The sequence below is a fragment of the Nannobrachium achirus genome, assembly GCF_963921795.1.
Source record: "Nannobrachium achirus genome assembly, chromosome: 18".
Classification (NCBI taxonomy): Eukaryota; Metazoa; Chordata; class Actinopteri; order Myctophiformes; family Myctophidae; genus Nannobrachium; species Nannobrachium achirus.
The window spans coordinates 55,449,287-55,469,425 of record NC_137825.1 but is presented as its reverse complement, the minus strand read 5'-3'; the positions used below and the strand labels follow the sequence as shown (position 1 = coordinate 55,469,425).

The following is a 20,139-nucleotide window of genomic DNA, read 5'->3' as shown; positions in this document are numbered from 1 at the left end:
CGTAAAAAATGCAGACGGCCGTATGTAAATGAAGGGGAGGAGCTTAGTCAACATATGCAAATTGGGGGCGGGGCGTGGTTTGGAAATGCGTGTGGGCGTGGTGCGCATACATTATGCTCGCATACATTATGCTAATGAGGGCGTTAAGGTAGGTTTCCCAGCACGTAAAAAAAAGCAGACGGCCGTATGTAAATGAAGGGGAGGAGCTTAGTCGACTTTAAAAAAATGGGGGCGGTGCATGGTTTGGAAATGCGGATGGGTGTGGTCCGCATAAATTATGCTAATGAGGCTGTTAAGTGGCGTTTCTCAGCGCGTAAAAAATGCAGGCGGCCGTATGTAAATGAAGGGGAGGAGCTTAGTCGACATATGCAAATTGGAGGCGGGGCGTGGTTTGGAAATGCGTGTGGGCGTGGTTCGCATACATTATGCACGCATACATTATGCTAATGAGGGCGTTAAGGTGTGTTTCCCAGCGCGTAAAAAATGCAGACGGCCGTATGTAAATGAAGTGGAGGAGCTTAGTCGACTCTTGCAAATTGGGGGCGGGGCATTGTCTGGAAATGCGTGTGGGCGTGGTTCGCATACATTATGCTCGCATACATTATGCTAATGAGGGCGTTAAGGTGTGTTTCCCAGCGCATAAAAAATGCAGATGACCGTATGTAAATGAAGGGGAGGAGCTTAGTCGACTCATGCAAATTGGGGGCGGGGCATGGTCTGGGAATGCGTGTGGGCGTGGTTCGCATAAATTATGCTAATGAGGGCGTTAAGGTAGGTTTCCCAGCGCGTAAAAAATGCAGACGACCGTATGTAAATGAAGGGGAGGAGCTTAGTCGACTCATGCAAATTGGGGGCGGGGCATGGTCTGGGAATGCGTGTGGGCGTGGTTCGCATAAATTATGCTAATGAGGCTGTTAAGTGGCGTTTCTCAGCGTGTAAAAAATGCAGGCGGCCGTATGTAAATGAAGGGGAGGAGCTTAGTCGACATATGCAAATTGGGGGCGGGGCGTGGTTTGGAAATGCGTGTGGGCGTGGTTCGCATACATTATGCACGCATACATTATGCTAATGAGGGCGTTAAGGTGTGTTTCCCAGCGCGTAAAAAATGCAGACGGCCGTATGTAAATGAAGGGGAGGAGCTTAGTCGACATATGCAAATTGGGGGCGGGGCGTGGTTTGGAAATGCGTGTGGGCGTGGTGCGCACACATTATGCTCGCATACATTACTGTAACTCCTTCTCCACCAGCATATTAGCAGCAGTGGTGCAAGTACTGAGATTTACTTGGGTAAATTTAGCTATACCACATTGTAAACATACTGTTACAAATCCTGTCCAAAGTCCTGTTTTCAAAATAGCTACCCAAAGTACAAATAGTAAAAGTATGTTGTGACTCTTAATAATTCACCATGGTTCTTTAAGGGGATTGTTATCTGCATAATGTAATGCAGTGTGTAGACGGAAAAATAACTCAAGTACAGTGCAATAAGGTATGTTTTACTAATCATAGTGAAGTGAGTGATATTGATGAATTCCAAATTATTATCCAAGTATTCTGCGGCACCCCTGGACTGGCATCATGCACACATTTGGGTGCATCACCCACCTTGGGAAACCCTGAGGTACGTTGTGTGTCTATCAGTACCTGGCCATGCCCAGGTTATTGTGTGGGTGAAATAGGCTCCTTCTCTCCCTTTCAATATGTCACAAAGTGACACGTTGTCAACAGTACCTGTTGTCAGGCAAACAGTGCCAGCCAGGGCTATACTAGTAAAGATGTAAAGTAACATTAATTACAACAAGACAAACACAGGATCACTTTATTTAATTTATTTTCCTAATCTTACCTTCATTGTTTTCTTTAACTTTTTTTTTCTTTTTAATTTAACAATGACTTGATGAACTTATACTTCCTCAATAACAATTAGGATACATCTTTCAAGAGAGCTTCAAAAAATAATATACAGCAGTAACCAATACTGTTATAATTTATACATTTCTTTCAAAATAAGAATAAACTCCAGTTATACAATTTCTGTTTTTTCTACAATGTTCTCTTTTCATCCTCCCGTGTCAGTAAAATGGCAAGCCATGCACTACTCTGTAGTGATGTTTGTGCCTTGAGCAAACTTTCTTTGGACATTGGAAGCAAGTGTGAGAGCAGAAGTCCACAAAAATTACAAGTCTTATTTACACAATTTAGGGTTTGTCCTAATTTAGCAAACTGACAGTCACGTGGTTAGCGCGTTTCCCAGGGCTTATAGGGTTAGTTTAGATGCAAGGTATGACACGCAGAGGCACAGTGTTAAGACTAGCAGACCAGTTTGTCAGGGCAAACTACTGAAAGTAGAGAGTTCAATCCTTTTCTGTTACTGTGAGCAGGGACGTGCTGGCCATTGGGAAAAGCGGGACAACTCCCGAACGACCGGTTCATTCCTGGCCGGTCCAGGCCGGCCATTAGGAAAAAATAAAAATAAAATGTCGGCCTTCGTTCCATTTCCAGTTCCATCACTGTCGGGCAGAAACCTCGTATCTCCAAGTTTCAAATGTATACATTTTTTCGCAAAGCAAAGCCCTGCTTCATCATACAAGGCCGTCGCACAAAAGTAGTGAAAACAGCAGATCTACAAGCACACAACGCCTCGCGGTGCGAGGCGTTGTGTGCTTGTAGATCGGCTGTTTTTACTAGTTTAAATCATTTTTAAAATGATAAATACAAAACAAACGGTTTTGGACATACAAGGTTTCCACCCGACAACGACGAAATATAACTCATGTACAGTAATTGGCCCACTGGGGTTGTCACTTGTCATGATCTGAAATGGCAAATCTTTGAGTAGCAGCAGCGCTATAGAGAGAGATCTCTCTCTATAGCGTGCAATGAGGGCCTCTCCAACTCTTTTTCCTGGGCTGAATCAGGGGCCCAGCACGTCCCTGACTATGAGTAAGCTTTTGGGAAACCCAAGAGCTGATCATAAAGAGTTCTAGACTGAGTTAAAAGTCAAATGTCTTTGGTCATTTTGAAAGCAGGGGATAAAAATGAAGACATTGGAATCGTTTAAAGTGCATTACGGAATTCCACTGAATCAAGTTTAGCCCTGCTACAAGGGGAATGTTTTGACAGGTCTGTGGTCTCAGCAACCGTCCAGTCATTGAGTAAGCAGTGTTAGTTTTCATTTATCCTATCAGAGCCAGATACACTGAAATAAAAATTGTTATATTTGAGGGTTATCCGTAGCCAGATTGAAATTGTGACTCTCCTCATCGTAAATCCCCATGGTTGAAATGTAAATGACGAATGGGCATGGAAAAAAACGTCATACTGAAACGCAATGTGCCGATGTTGTACCAATAAGAAAAGTTGTACTGTAGACCGAATAAGAGGTATTACTAATGCAAGTGCTTAAGGATGCCTCGCTACAAATAAGAGGTACAACTCCACAGATTTACAGTATATACTGCTGTAAAGTGTAAATAGATCTGGGTCAAAAGGTTTTCTGAACTATCAGTGATATACAACGATGATGAGTGGTTCCATGCAGTACCCGACTTCAGCTGGGAAGACAACAGTGGCAAAAGTCAACAATATAGCAATGGCCTTGTAGAAGGCATCGCAACATAAGCATCATGTTAGCGTCCTCATCAAGCCATATGGCATTTTGAACTGGCCAGACTCAAGCTTTTGTACAAGATGTAAATCAACCAGACTATCGGGACTTTCCCCAAACATATTTTTCTTAAATGGATACATTTTCATTCAAAAGAATACTTCAACAGAATCATTCCCTGTGTATACCGTCTTCCTTTTGTGAACGTTAAGGAAAAAGAAAATACTAACAAAAAAGCCCTAAAATTATTTACAAACTTTTTTTTAACGTGAAGAGCCGTCCCCAGAAATGGTGTCATCATGAGAAAATGGTGAATAAATATTCTGTTGTGATTTGAAACGGGTGAGAAGCCCAACACGTACTGTACACGCTACATGCTAGAATACAGGCAATTGTTCCTCAGCAAAAGACAAGAAAAGAAAAAGAACATTTATCCTTGTTTTCGTGACTATAAAAATACCTAGACTCTACAAGAAGGGTAGAAAAAAACTTTACATGTACACATCATTTACATCCAAGGCCATGTTCCATGGAATGGCAGGTGAAGAATAGTAGTAGTAGTGACATACATAGCAGGAGTTCGAGGTGAATAGGGTGAAAAGACAGCTGTCGTTTCGTTTGATTTGAGTCTATCGTCATTGTGTTGATGCACCATTCTGCCTGGTCCCCTCTTGCAAAGGACAAACTACCTGTCCACCACAGACAGGGAGACCAAGTGCAACACCGCAAAAGTTGTCCGGTATCCAACTCGGACTAGAATATCCGATTTCGAGGTGAGACAGAGGTGTCCATAAATGTCTACAAAGAGCCGTGAGTATGTATTCAGTCTGCCGTGAGTCCTTGCTGTATTCCAGAACCACAGAGGAAAAAGTACATGTAGCTTTTGTTGAGGGGGGAAAAGATCAGCATCGTTTCTCTATCTGCCCTCCAGCAATGTCCACCGTTGTTTTGCAACATTATTGCTCGCTAAATCTTAAGTGTCTCGTCAATGTATGTATCATCCTTTTAGGTCCGCCGTGGAACAAGAGGCTGGCCTCTTGAAACTCTCCCTCAAGCCAGTAGATGAACTCCCCAATTGTAAGGAGAAGAGTTGTTAAAATATAACGCACGTTAAGAGTGAGAATTTAGCAAAATATTCGGACACAGCCTGAGCATACTGTATGTCTCAACAGCTCTTGAATGTGCTATATGGCATTCTGGTTAGTGTGATTTGGTTTTGCTCATCTGTAAATGTGCGTGAGAGTTCGGCAAGCTAAAGTTCGTCAGTTGATGACTGTGCCTCTAGCAACAAGAGTCCCTGTACTCATTGAATCATTCGCGTATTCGCTGTCAGGCAGAAACCTCCACTTTTTTAAAATAAATTAATTACCTAACCCATCTATAAGCTCACAAAGTGCCACATCGCGAGCTTGTAGATCTGCTGTTTTAGTCTATAATAATTCATGCACAAAATAGCGATGCCATGTTCAAATAGGTCATGTCTGTCTGTGGGTTTTAACAAATATCTCAGAGCTTGTGATCAAATAAGAACTACATTGTATCCATTGGAACACAGAACTACATTGTATCCATTGGAACACAGGTTCTTTTTTAGTCCATTTCCTAAAAAGTAAGGGTTTTGGACATGGTTTTGGTTTTGCCCGACAGCGACGATATTCATATATGCACTAAGCATCTTCAATGTAGAATTTAATCCTTCACAATAAACCGCTCCCCCCCCCCCTCCCCTATTTTGACAAAGAAAATACATTTTCTGTAATCAAAACAAAATTGAGTGCAAAAAGTAATTGAGTTACTTCATATATACGACATGTCAAATACCAGCATTCTCAGTCTCGAAAACATTTTCACCGACAATAGCAAGAATGTTTGGTAACCTGGATTAGCTGGCTCCCTAGAACTTTCACTCATCAAGAGACCAGAGATCAGGTGAGCCCAACAGAGAAAAAAGAGAGACTCCAATTTCCAGATCACTCTGCAGTTTCCCTTTAGGCTTAATTGAAATGTTAGCAACGTGTACAAAGTACAAGCATCAGTATTATCATTACTTTGTCAGTTATACATCACAAGTTCCTTACTGTACGCCAGCTTTGGAAGTTTTACGACCGTTAGTCCGTGATGGGAAACGTCGCTCTTTAAACACGAGGTTTCCAAGCCCACCTGAACTCTGAGACCCTGTTTCATCGTAAAAACAAATGGAGATGCAGCAAATGGCCCGACAGGTCCTCGCATGGAGACATTGAGGCTCACAACAATAGAATGTGTCAATCCATTTTCAAAACCTTTAAGCAAAAAAAAAAAGAAACAAAATGGGAATGTAAAATACTCCACACACACACACGCACAAAACAAACCCTCAGGGCATTTCTCATGCTCCGCCCCTCGAAATGTCCCTCACTAGGTTGACTGGAAAGATCGTCCAATTAGGTCTAAAAGACAGGCCACACTGCAAACGCTGACCAGTGGTGGACAGTAACTAAGTATATTTACTTGAGTACTGTACTTAAGTACATTCTTTTATAATTTCGTGCAAGCACGACTTTCACGCCACTACATCGCCAAGACAAAATATTGTACTTTTGACTCCACTACGCTTCTAGGGAGGGGAAAAGTACTTCATGAATTAAACACTTAAGCCCTATTTCAAACCTAGTGAAAATAGCACAGCTACAAGCTTACAACATGTCGCACGGCGACCTGTTCATGAATTTCGTTTTACTTTATAGTTTTTAAATGTTACAAATGTCATTACAGCAATGCATTAATGTTAAAAAAGAAAATGTACTTTGTAATTTGTACTTAAGAGCATTTACTTGGTATATACTTTGTCCACCACTGTAGATAACACAGCAAACTTCAAATGTGTTTAAGAGAGCAACGGACAATTCAGAAGCCCGGTAGCTCCCCCTGGCTGCCTCCTCATGAACAGCGCTTCATACGGCTTAAACACACGATGTGTGGACAACACGATTCAGCGCGGCTCAGGAGGACACGCCCTAACATGCTGGTCGATGTATGTACGACCAGTTGGGTACTCACATGGCATTTAGCTTTAAGGCTTTTCGGGTATCATTGTCTAAATTCCATGTAAGCCAAGCCTCCAGATGTTTTGTCTCTTTGGAAAGGGCGGGGAGGTTTCTGCATCTCGTGATGTAAATTCTCATGGAACATCATCCATACCTTCATAACGCGGGTCCCTCTACCCAAATACATGGAAGTCACCAGAACCCATTGGAATTAAGGAGGGAGAACATGCACGCACACACAAATATGCTCATATTCAAGGGATATTTAACCAAAATAGCTTATTCATAGACAGCCATGGACAGTGCCAAAAACGAGATAGTTCTTTTGAATCTTCAATTGGAATTGGGAGTGCTTTCTTTTTGTTCCAACTTCAACGTAGGCAAGACCTTTCACGAGGGCGTCTTATTTGACCTCCAGGATAGCGGGGTTGCACTCCATGATGGCCACGATGATTTTGTCGATATAGTCCTGGAGCCTGTAGTTGATTTCTTCTTGCTTGTGGACAGCCTCCATCAACTGGAAACAGAGTTGGCATGTGTCAGTCGACATAACAATAACGATACATGTTTAATAAGAAATAACATGCCACAGTATAACATAGTGGTTCTTAACCCATTTAGGCCTAGAATTATTGAATGCTTTAACCAGTAAAAAATAGCAGATATACAAGCTCACAGCGCGGCACCGAGTGCCGCGCTGTGAGCTTGTAGATCTGCTATTTTTGAAAAAGTCGTGAAAATGTGTGCAAATCTTTGAATATATGTATTTTCAAAGTGAACGTTTGTAACTCAAATTTTGCTTCTGGGGGGTCCCTGGAACTAGATATTTTGAGATGGGGGTCCGTGGCCAAATAAATATCATTTTGGGGGTCCTTCACAAGAAAAGGTTTGAGAACCACTGACATAGTAGTCTCTCAAGAACAGACTAACTGAGCTCCAGTTGAGTGAAAAGGACCTTTTCTTTGACGATGGCGAGCCAGATTGCTGACATAGAAACATAGGTTTTTTCCAAAAATCTTAGAACGATTCAAAATACACTTATAGAATCAGGTCAAAATTCTAATTTTCACGATTTTTCAAAAATAGCAGATCTACAAGCTCGCAGCGCGGCACTCAGTGCCGCGCTGTGAGCTTGTATATCTGCTATTTTTTTTTTATTTAAAGCATAAAATATCGTGTCATAATGTGTTCAGGCCTAACACATCAGGTGCCCACGATGAACGCAAGGGTTCATTTGCTGGTGCCCATGGCAACCCGCCATGTTGCCTACCTTCGAGGTCCTGGCGGAAAAAGTAATCCGAGTAAATGCAATCCAAGCATGTCTTGTTTATTTCGCGAAAATCTTTTCTTTCAGTCAGGACCGGTTTTTAACAATCCTGCGCCACAGCATTTGTGTGACGGCCGGTAGAGAAGGCCGCGTTTTGAACGTGAAAAGAAAAAAAAAGAAAAGATCCGGAGAAAACTGCATGTTTGTGCAGCAGCTTTACAGGGCAGTGAACGAGGCAGACAGCACTTCCTGGTCACGTGATCCCACGCTGCATTTTGGGAAATAAAGTTTGTTTCATCACCACAGCAGCCAAGTATAGTTTACTGTACAACGCGTCAAACGCGTCGATGGGCACACGTAGACATCAAAGAGATTGACGCGTTGACACCCCGTGGGCATCAAATGAGTGAAATCATCTAAATCAGTTTAACTTTAACCCTATACCCTAACATTTCTAACGTTTTTGAAACATTATAAATCTTGTACTGGGGTCCCTGGCACAAAAGAGAAAAATGATATTAATTTGGGGGTCCTTGACATGAAAAGGTTTGAGAACTACTGGTATAACACACTGATCTACAACTCCAATTTTGAGAATTCACGTTCGTATCGCGTCTCTCCTATGGACGCCATCACATGCGAGCCTATACCAGGGTTCCCACACATTTTTACCAAATAATTTCCAAAACTTTTTCAGAATATTTAACCCAATTTCCAGGACTATATAACAATAATTCAGCTCAATAACAAGTCGCTTACTCCTATGCGCAGTGCACAAAGACAGGCAGTGTATGCCAGTGGTTCTCAACCTTTTCAGGCTGTGACCCCCGAAATAATCATATTTTAACTGGGGATCCGGCACCCTGACGAGCACAAAGAGTTGAGGAATTTTGTATAACACGTTTCTATTGTGAAAATAGCAGATCTACATGCTCACAACGCCTCGCGTTGCGAGGCGTTGTGAGCATGTAGATCGGCTATTTTCACAATTTCTGCCTCTAATATTTGACAATTTGGCCAATGTTTAATTTGTCATTTCAGAGGTATTAACAAAATCAATAACCAAAGACAACGCATAGCTATTTTTTCCATGGCCTTCCAGGACCCTTGATCAATTCCAAAACTTTTCCAGTACTGGAAAGATATTTTTCTAATTTCAAAATATTTCCAGGAATTTCATGACCGTGGGAACCCTGTTATCCTCATGTCAAACTGACCTCTCCCCGAGACACAGAGCTGATCTCGGCCGCCAGGGAGTCGGAGAAGGAGGACGACATCAGGTTCTTGGCTCCCTGGATGCTCAGGTTGATGATCTGGCCGTTGAGCTCGTCATTCTGCTCCTTCAGACTGCGGTTGTCCTGCGGGGAGTCATCACATTATCATCATCATCACATAGGGCTGTCACATTTATTACATAATCGTCTAATCGTGATTATTTGACATTATCGCAATTATTTTGTCATAATCGTCATAATCGTGAATGTTGAAAAATGTCCGAAATAGTGGAATATAGCAGATATTATAGCAGATCTACAAGCTTGCGACGCGTTGTGAGCTTGTAGGTCGGCTATTTCCACTATCAATGTTATTTTTTAAGTAGTAAGTTGTCAAATATGTCAGTAATGTATTTGTATATTTAGGTTATGTGTCGTATCTACCATATGCAACTTCAAAGCCTAAAAGCCAAACAGAAATGTAATTATCAACGACAAAAACACAATTAAATCGTTAATCGCCAATTATTTGAGTGACAATTAATGGTCATGTAAAATGTCATATGGTGACAGCCCTAACATCCTCATATACAGTAATACAATAAGTAGTTGTTTGGTGTTTTATCAGTCTACAGTTAGACTGACGACAGGTCCTTGGTTTACCTACGATCCTAGATTACAATTTCTATGCATTTGATTGCGACCGTCAGGTCGCAGTCACTATCAAAACCTCCACCGGCTGTTAGTCGGTCAGTCGGTCTGTCTGTCAGTCACGTCACACTTTTCCCCTACTCATATCTCCGCCACCGTTGCCCCTATCCATGCCAAACTTTGCACACACACACTCCTTGGCTGCCAAACCACAACCTCATTTCTCACATGGCCCTCTTCTAGCGCCATCATGAGGCCAATTCTTGCAAATGCTCTTACAGATTTTGCCCTAAAATCATGCAAAGTGGTGTATACATGTGACCTGACGGTCGATTAGGGAGTCTTGCTGGTGTATCACCTTGTGCTCATTGTAAGACACTCTGGATTAAGTCTCTACAGCGCTGACACTTGTTACATATTTGTTAGTCAACAGGCATTTTCCTTTTCTCATGTGTTGTTGTTAGTGACAGAGTTGAATGAAACACCACGTATGAACTAGGTGCGAGCAGAGGTCTACTGAGAGTTGAAGCACCCTCTGTGTTAGAGCAGTGGTTCTCAAAGTGGATTCCAGGGACTCTGTTGGTTCTTTTAGGATGGTCTAAATTGACCCATACAATTCTGTAACTCTGATAAGTGTACAAATGGAACCAAATGAATCCTAAAAGGTTGATTTGGTTCCATTTGTACAGAGTTAAGGGAAATACCGTGACATTTGAAATGTTTGAGAAACACTGTGCTTGAGTACCTGTTTGAGACGCTTGATCTCCTGCTCTAGTTCAGCCTCCCGGGTGCGGGTCTGGTACTCCTGTAGTCCCGCACTGGGAGAGCGCCCCCTCTTGGTCTCCGCCTCCAGCTTGTACAGCTGTAGATGCTCCAACTGCTTACGGAGGTCCTCGATAAGCTGGTGGGTGGTGGGAGGAACGTAGGGCGAAACGTCAACAAGTGCAAGTCACTTAAAGCAATGCATAAAGGAGATTGTTTGTCTAAACCAGTGTGGTCCAGGGACCACCAGTGGTCCTTGAGGGGGTTCCAGGTGGGCCCCAGCTAAATGATGGTGAGTTGGTAACCAAATGAACCCTTTAAGAGCTTTAAAGTATTGTTAAACCTCTGCATTACTTAATTTATGCAAGTCTACACCATTAGCCAGTAGCTATGCCCCTCCCAAAAAGCTTTTGTCCAATGCTAGCTGGCAAGCTGCCGGTTGCTAAGCTAGCATTGGACAAAAGCTTTTAGGGGAGGGCCATAGCTACTGGCTAATTACAGAATGTAGAAATAATATATATATATATACAGTATTTTGATTAACGTTTTGCCTGTTCTCTCTTCTATGGTACCAACATCAAAACAGCATGGAATTGTGAACAAAATCTTATCCAACGATAAATAAATATTATATGTTTTGGATCTGAGAGGCTAAATGTCATCAAATGGTGGTCCGTGGCTCAAATTCAGAATACGGTAAATAATGAACCAAAACAATAATGACCAAAAAGCTTGGTTCAGAAGAACACAGATATGAATTAAGCACTACGATATTGCACAGCATTGTTCAGTCTCATTTATCATTGGCAACACCTGTGAAGGAAACAAGGAAGCAGCCCAATGTCTTTCTAATATAACTGCTGTCTCGTTTCATACACAGGGTGTTCTGGTACCAGAGATATCAAAAGTTCCCGGCCCTCTCACCTCCTGGGTGAAATCAAAATACTAAAATCGTTAAAACAATATAAAGCAATAAATGAAAACGTTTTAAACACTCAACTTTTCTTTTCTCGAATTACAATCTAAAATATGACCCCTTGTTGTAAGCCACTAAAACCCTCTATTCCACTGGTTCCCATGCTAACACTGGGTCGGGAACCATTGACACATTTTTTATGGGTCCCTTTAAAAAAAATATCCCCAAAAAAATCTAAACTTTTCGTGAATTAAACCATTCAACCATTTCATGGAGAAATACAAGAAAAATCTAAGAAATTCCATAAATCAGAAAACAAATGTTTTATAGATAGTGAAAATAGACGGTCTACAAGCTCACGACGCAGCTTGCTCGCTTACTTATCTAAAAATAATAAAAGTAAATGTACTTTTCTTTTTCACTTTTATTTGCTACTCTTCTTTCTTTTCTTTATATAATTTTTATCCCACGGTTTTGCAACCCATTTTCTCACCCAGTGCCAACTTTACCTAACCTGTAGTCCTGGTTTCCGCTCTCCCCCTGCCGCACCATGGGGAATTGGGGAGCACCTGGCTGGCTAGGGGGAGGTAGTACAGAAACCAGGACTACTGCATGTTTTTGTGAGGGCATCTACCCTAGGAGACACGGGGAGAACATGCAAACTCCACACAGAAAGGTGCTACTCTTCTTTCTTGTTTGCGTGTGAATTAGTGTTGTCAAAAATATCGATTTATCCAAAAGTATCGATTTTTAATATAGTATTGATTTTCAATATGACTTTTCCATAGTTTCAATAATATCGATAATATCGATATTATCGATAATATCGATAATATTGATCAGTTTTTACATCTCTCGTTGGTTTACACGAACATTAATTTTATGTGTGTCCTTCCTTCTTTGGCTTATTCCTAGTTATTTTAAAGGCCTATTTGTACTTAGAATGTGAAAAAATCAAAGGCAGGCCTTTAAAAAGTGCACTACAATCTACCTCAAGAAGTTCTGTATTTTTCTTTAAATAAAAAAAACATTTTTGCACTGAAATCGCTTTGGTTGCGTGGTATCGAAAATGGTATCGAGTATCGAAATGTTTCAAAATATCGTATCGAAGTTAGAAATCCAGTATCGTGATAAGCCTACTGTGAATAATACTATTTTGACAGAGGACTCGGCCCTCTCACCTCCTGGGTGGACTCCTTCTCTTTCTGGCTCTGGTGGCGTTCGTGGCTCAGCTTGTCGGCCATCTTCCTGCGCGCCTCCATCTCCTCGTTCAGCCTGTCCGTCATGTCCTCCGTCTCATCCTGGAGCTTCCTCTTCTCCTGGTCCATGAAAAAACACAAAAACAAGGACGCAAGTGTGAATGGGGGGAGGGAGGGAGGGTTCGGAAGATAGTCAACGCCAGAGTCGTCTAATCAGAGAGTCCTGCCACTGCGGGGTCAGAAACAGCGCTGGTCACGTGGTTCATTGTCACTTTACACCTCATAGACTTCAATGCATTTTGTAAACTTCCGGTTCGCTGTTTGTCACTATACGCCAATAGATGTGTGCGTAGAAGACCTGGCCCCATGAAGTGAACGGGAGTGACGCAACTCTCCGTAGGTAGAAGGCTCTGGACAACGCCAGAGCAGTGTAAGCAGAGTGACGACACACACTTTGAACTCGCCGCAGACCGGAAGTGGCTTCGCATGGAGCCCGTCTCATTCCTCACGAGCCTCTGCCACGTCCGCCCCCATTCTAGCCGAGGCATTTTCACTCGCTGGAAGTAGACCAAACCACGTCTTTTTCACCATTTTAACGCATTCACGGGCCTCTCGAAGGTAGATGACATTATTAAAAGGGTGAAAAAGACGTGATTTAGTCTACTTACCAGCGAGTGAAAATGAATGGGGGCGGACGGGGCAGAGACTCGCTAGGAATGACAGGCTCCATGTGTGCGCATGCGTAAGCTAGGCTAAGTTAGCTTCCCACCATAGAGTAAATAGGCTTTCCACGTTTACTATGGGAGTCGACGGAAGTGTCGTAACTCTCCGTTTCTAGGGCTCTGGTCAACGCACAAAATGGAAGGGGAAGGAGCGAGGTTGTTAACCCTAGAATTATTGAATGCTTTAACTATTGAAAAATAGCAGATATACAAGCTCACAGCGCGGCACCGAGTGCCGCGCTGCGAGCTTGTAGATCTGCTATTTTTCATGACGAAAAACCTTCGTCAACTACCTTTTTTCACTGACAAATATTTAAATCAAACGAAATAAAGTGAAGCTATGATGACTAAAACCATAACATATTGACAATTTCGTCACCAAATAAAAACTAGACTAAAATGGAAGGATTAGTGGAAAAGAGATCCAGTAGAACTAAGACAAATCCTTTTGTGCTCGGGTGTCGCGCTCTGGAAATTGATCTACGAGCTCACAACGTGTTGCAGCGCAACACGTTGTGAGCTTGAATCAGCTAAATCAGCTGTATGTTTAGTCAGTTAAAACTAGACTAAAACCATTTCAAAATGACTAAAACATGACTAAAGCTAAATGGAACTACATGGAAATAGAGAGAAATAGATCAGTGGTTCTCAAACAGATGATTAGCTTAATGTCCTTTTTTTTCCTCCCTCAACGGACGCCATCTTGAAAAGTACACCTTTCTAGTGGTCAGACTTTGGTAGACTTTGGTAGACTTTTGTATGTTATTAAGGACACCTAATACTACAAAAAAATGTTGAGAAACCTTTTGTTGCAATTTGTTTGCGATAAGGTGCTTTTTTTCCATATCTGCAGCCGCCTAATAAGTGTATTTGGTATCTGCACAATTATAAAGTGACAATTTAAGGACTTTCAAGACCGTTTTAATACCAAACTTGCCAAACTGTCAAATATTAAGTGAGCAAGAGGCGAACATTGTGAAAATAGACGCTCTACATGCTCACAACACCTCGCGTTTGTTGTGAGCATGTAGATCAGCTATTTTCACAATATTTATCTGTGGAACCGAGTCACATTAAATGTAATACCTACAATTCCAAGTGCCTGTCAGGGTGGGGGTCCCCTGTTCAAATATGTTTATTTTGCGGGTCACGGCCTAAAAGGGTTTGAGAACCCCTGAAATAGCTGGATAGCAGCAGGAGAAGAGATGAGAGGCATGAGAGGAGCAGGATCCTTACCTCCTCTAGTCTCTCGATGTTGGCTCGTAGACATGGAACACAGGACCTCAGCTCACTGTTCTCCTCATCCAGCTGCTGCAGCCTGGCCAACGTAGAGAACACCAGCCCGGTTAAAGGACAACTTTGTTTTTTTACAACAGGGGTTCATATTTTAGATAGTCAATTGGAGAAAAGAAAAGATGAGTGTTAAAATGTTTTCATTTACTTCTTTCTATCGTTTGGAGTGATTTTTAACGATTTTGATTTGCATGCATGCCCCCAGGTTGGGGGCATGCATGCAGTGGCTAAATATCTCTTCAGACACAATAAGCCCATTCCCAAGATGTACCGCAATCTTTCATGGGCAGATGTGACTTATGGGGGCTGGTGTGTGCCCTTTATTTTTGGTTTCCTACGTTTTGCTTTTAATTATTATTTCAAAACATTAGAAAAAATATCCCCAAAAAATCTAAACTTTTCGTGAATTAATTAAATTCAACCATTTCATGAAGAAATACAATAAAAATCTAAGACATTCCATAAATTAAAAAACAAATGTTTTATAAATAGTGAAAATAGACGATCTACAAACCCACAACGCGGCTTGCTCGCTTTCTTTTCTAAAAATAATAATAGTAAATTGACTTGGTCTGTCCTGCTTGGTCCAAGTAAAACATACTTTTGTAAATAGTTGATGCATTCAAATGCGGCATGTATCCCCAAAAACAAATATGTGGATAAAAATGGTAATAAGTGCTTAGAAAACGGACACTATTTGTGTCAGGTGGGTCTATGAAGGGCCCACCAACACAATAGTGGTGGTCCCCAGGGTTGCTCGTAGTCAGGATGGTGGTCCCTGGGTCAAAATCTGTTGAAAACCCCTGTTCTAGTGAAATAAATCCATTAATTGCTGGTCTGCACCAGAGGGTGGCAGTATAGAGCCACAATGCTGCTGACAACCTGGAGGTTCACCATGTCACTGGGTTGTATGATTACCAACTCTACATGAAAACATGTATCATATTCAAGGTCACTCCACCCCTCGCCAGCATGTATCCCTGCAGTGGTGTAAAGTTACTACTAAGTACATTTACTCAAGTACTGTATTTAAGTACAATTCTGAGGTATCTGTAATTTACTTGAGTATTTTCAATTTCCAATACGTGGAACTTGACATCTACTCCACTACATCTCAGAACCAAATATTGTATTTTTACGAAATATAAATAGATATCTGCTGTTTTTCAACAGTTAAAGCATAAAATAATGATACACAATATAGTGTACCCGTTCTGAATGGGTTAAGTAAAACACGTGAGTACTTTTTTCCACCAACCACTGTATCCCGGCCACACTCTAACCTAACGCGGACCAGTTTGTGTAGGCAGATGGGCGGGCGCGGCGAATCTCTCTGCGTATCTCTGGCCTCTGCTCAGCGCAGAGAACGCTGCTGCGTCATGACGTCAACACATTCGGTGCGACGCTCTCTGCACTCTGATTGGTTAGGGAAATTCTACACTTACTCCAACAGTGATCATAACACGATCTCCCAGGCTTCTTTTTCTTTTTCCGATCGCCAAAAGAAGCCTGGGTTTCCGAGGCTATCCCGGCCAGTACGAGCGCCCCCTCCCCCCCTGTCCCGCCCCACACTGACCTGGCCTGCAGGTTCTCCAGCTCCAGCCCCCTCTCCCTCTCCATCTTGTGCAGGGCGTCCTTGTGCCGCCGCGTCTCGTTCTGCAGCCGCTCCTCCGTGCTCAGCTCCTGCTCCTTAAGCTGCTCGTCCAGGGCGTTGGCGCGGTGCACCAGCTGCAGGTTCTCCTGGCGGAGCCGCGCGCGCTGCTCCCCCGACGCCTCCGACTCCTTCTCCAGCTCCGCCACGCGCCGCTCCAGCAGCAGCACCTGTGTTGAGCGGTGAGGGGGCCACCCCCGAGAAACCCATTAGTCCGGGGGTCCGACAGGGTATCCGGGACGCGAGTTTCTAAACTCTAGGAGAGCTAAGGGAAAACCACGCCCCGGACTCATTTTCAAAGCTTGTGATTGGCTGAACCGGAGGTAGGGAGCGCTCCATCGTAGTCACTTGGACCGCGGCAGAGGTGCACCAAAACCTAAACCTATCCTTAACCCTAACCCTAACCCTAACCTTAACCTTAACCCTAACCCTAACCTTAACCCTAACCCTAACCCTAACCTTAACCTCAGTAAAAACTAACGCTGGTGAATGCTAACCTGGTGAAATGCTAACCTGCCGACGCTGGTGAGTAGCTAACCTGCCGATGCTGGTGAAAACGAGCGCTCCTTCCCTTAGCTCTCCTAGAGTTTAGAAACTCGCCGGGACCCCTAGGGGCTCCTCAAGAGTTACTACAAGGGGGGCCGCCAAATCTTTGTGTGATAGGATAATTCTTTGAATTGACAACATGAACCCTCGCATGCCAATTCTGAGGAGCCAAAAATAGCAGATCTACAAGCTCTCAACGCCGTTGAGAGTTTGTAGATTGGCTATTTTTGGCAGATAGGTTTGGTGTGGAGTTAAAAAAAGACCAGACCAAGTACAGAGTGAAAGGCAAAGTTTAGTAAGTAAGACGATTTAAGTGGTTAAAAGTCTGAAAAAAATCTAACCACATTTGAAGTGAGCGGTGGATGTGACCAGTACATTTCGTTAATCTATACCCTGTGTGTGTGCGTGCGTGCGTGCGTGCGTGCGTGCGTGTGTGTTTTTTCCACGGACAAGACCAAGTCTTTACCACGGACATATTTGTCTGTGTATGGACATGTCTGTCTGTCTGTCTCTATATTAAAGCAGTTTAAACTGCATTCAAAGTATAAACAGTGATTTCTAAATAAAAATGGTGTAATGTAAAAGTATTTGTTTCATACAGGGATATGGGTAAGGAAGGTATGAGAAGGGTTTGGGGAATCCTTTTCTCTGAAATGAACCGAAAACTGGTAAATACTATCTGCATACATACAGTAGCGTCTTGTCAGCACTATAATTGTGTACTGTAAACATCAACAAAAAGAATTACAGAACTCCCTTTAACACTGTTAAGCAGTGATTCATCCTTGTTAATATGTACAATCTATAGCAACATCATGTTTTTGTAATATTTGAATAAATATTTGAAGGTTTTCAGAAAACTTGGGTCAGGATTTTATAAGGCATTTTTAGAATCGGACTCAGTCCTAAATGGGTTAACCCATATGGTGCCAATCCCGAGTTTCCCGAGTTTGTATAGGTACCCCCCCTGTGCCAACCCCGAGTTTCCCGAGTTTGGGCCTCAAAAAATGTATTAGGCATGATCGCATGTTTAACCCCCATACCAACCCCATCTTTCAAACATGGCAGCCATGTTTGTTTACATTTGAAGAAAACATAATGGCTGCTATCTCATGAATGCCTGAACGGATTTCCAAAGCGTATTTTCTTGTTTGAAAGCTGTGAACAGCGTGCACACACGCGGTGCACGATTAGGCATGGGCGTGCATGATCCGTGCACCATGAATTACATGGAAGTCTATGGAGACCATGGCAACTTGGACCTTCAAAGAGATTTAATTGATAGCAACGAGAGAGTTAATGGTGAACCCCTCACCTTGTCTGTGATGTCATTGTCAGCTAGCTCCAGAATGTCGCGGGTCAAGTCGCTCACGGTGTCCAGAGTCATGGAGCTGTTCTGGAGAAGGTGTCTACAGCGGAGGAGGGAGGAGGCATTAATCGACAGGTTAACCCGTATAGACGCTGGGGCATTAACGAAAAAAGTCGACAAGTCGACTCAGTCGACTTCATTACACAAGTCAACTCCCACCAGAGAAAGTCTAAAGTAGAAAATACTTTCTATTGAGAAAATAGCAGATCTACATGCTCACAACGCCTCGCGTTGCGAGGCGTTGTGAGCATGTTGTGAGCATGTTGTGAGCATGTAGATCGGCTATTTTCACAATTTATGCCTCTATATATTTGACAATTTGGACAATGTTTAATTTGCCATTTTAGAGGTATTAAAAAGTCCTTAAATTGTCACTTTAGAAATGTGAAGATACCCTCTATACACTTAAACTTGATGTCGGTTTGTTTACAGTTGAGTGAGAAAACAATGTTTCACATTAAGTTAATCATCTGGGGACCCTCCAAAATAATTGGGGGGTCGACTTCAACTCAACTTTCTACTGAGTCGAGTCGACTTGCAAAAATCACAAGTCGTTAAATGCCCTAATTGACGCCAATGTCTCAAAACAGAACAGACCATCTCAATGTAAACATATGAACAGGACTGCCTACTGAACCGAGTGAAAAGTGTCCACTTACCTCGCTACTTTCTTGCTGGACAGCCTCTTGCCTGCGCTGATGGGGGGGGAGACAAAACAACAGGAAAGCGGTCAGGAAGACAGTAGTGATAAAGGAAAGACATACGCGGTGCTCTCTCTCCTGGCATGCACCCCTCATCTCTCCGTCTACAGGGAGCCCGGTAGAGAGAGAGAGAGAGAAATGAGGCCACAGTGATGCCGTTGATTTCGTCTATCAAACTATGACCAAATTTTTTTTGTCAACAACATTTTTTCACGGATGAAAACTAAGCTATGATGACTAAAAGTTAAACTATGCCTAATTATTGTCAATTTCGTCAACAAATAAAAACTAGAGCTTGTAGATCTGCTCTTTTCGGCATGCAGCCAAGTACAAAAACAAATCAGGCATTACAGTACGACGCAATCATGGCCTGCTAAGATACATTTTAGTCGACTAAATTCACTGTATGTTTAGTCAACAAAAATGTTGTGATATTTAGTCAACTAGACTAAAACTAGACAAACACCAAAACATTTCACGTGACAAAAATGTAAACTGAATATTATTAAAAAGACTAAAATTAATCAAATTTTGCTGTCAAAATCAACACTGCACGGTGTAACCATTAATCACCACAATGGTGTTTTTTTGTATATTTCAATATGATAATCACGTCACAGCAGTCTACCACAGACCACAAACTGCCTATATTTATCAAGCATCTACAAAGTGCTGATCTAGGATCGCTGCTGCTTTTCAGGATATATCAATGCGAGAGTTGAAAGGGTGCTGCTGGCCACTAATCCTAGATCAGCAATTCTGTTGTGAGAACTTTGATAAATGCACACTGTTCTAAAAAGAAATTAAAAGAGAGAAACTTGAATTGCTACCGACGCTAACTCTTGATCTCTTGAACTGGAATGTGAATAATGCAACAACACAACCTCCTAAATGACGAGAGTAAACGGTCTAAGGCAGTGGTTTTGAACCCTTTTCACATCAAGGTCCGTTATTTATTCAGCATTTGAGCCAATGGTATTTAACCACCATTTGATGAGATTTAGCCTCTCAGACCCAAAGCGTAGAATATTTTATCGTTGGATAGGATTTCGTCCACAATTCCATGCTTTATTGGTGTGATACCACAGGCTCAGATGACAGGCAAACACTGATCAAAAGAACAATTCTTCTACATTCTCTAATTGTGTAGACTTCTTGTAAATAAAGTAATGCAGATGTTTAGCAATAATTTAACTCTTGAGAGTGTCATTTTAC

The 20,139-nt window shown here is 42.3% G+C and overlaps 1 protein-coding gene across 1 annotated transcript in view; it reads right to left on the bottom strand.

The window, feature by feature from the left end:
- Positions 1–6,505: 6,505 nt before the first annotated feature.
- The window catches only part of rab11fip3 (RAB11 family interacting protein 3 (class II)), a gene marked incomplete at its 5' end in the record, with an annotated part of 79,984 nt that continues 66,350 nt past the window's right edge, over positions 6,506–20,139 (bottom strand). Inside the window, 8 exons of the mRNA XM_080747520.1 lie at positions 6,506–7,150; positions 9,118–9,258; positions 10,511–10,666; positions 12,625–12,762; positions 14,601–14,682; positions 16,234–16,478; positions 18,170–18,263; positions 18,883–18,918. Of these exons, the coding sequence (XP_080603646.1) occupies positions 7,037–7,150; positions 9,118–9,258; positions 10,511–10,666; positions 12,625–12,762; positions 14,601–14,682; positions 16,234–16,478; positions 18,170–18,263; positions 18,883–18,918 (1,006 nt within the window). The 3' untranslated portion in view covers positions 6,506–7,036. The remainder of the gene's footprint in view (positions 7,151–9,117; positions 9,259–10,510; positions 10,667–12,624; positions 12,763–14,600; positions 14,683–16,233; positions 16,479–18,169; positions 18,264–18,882; positions 18,919–20,139) is intronic.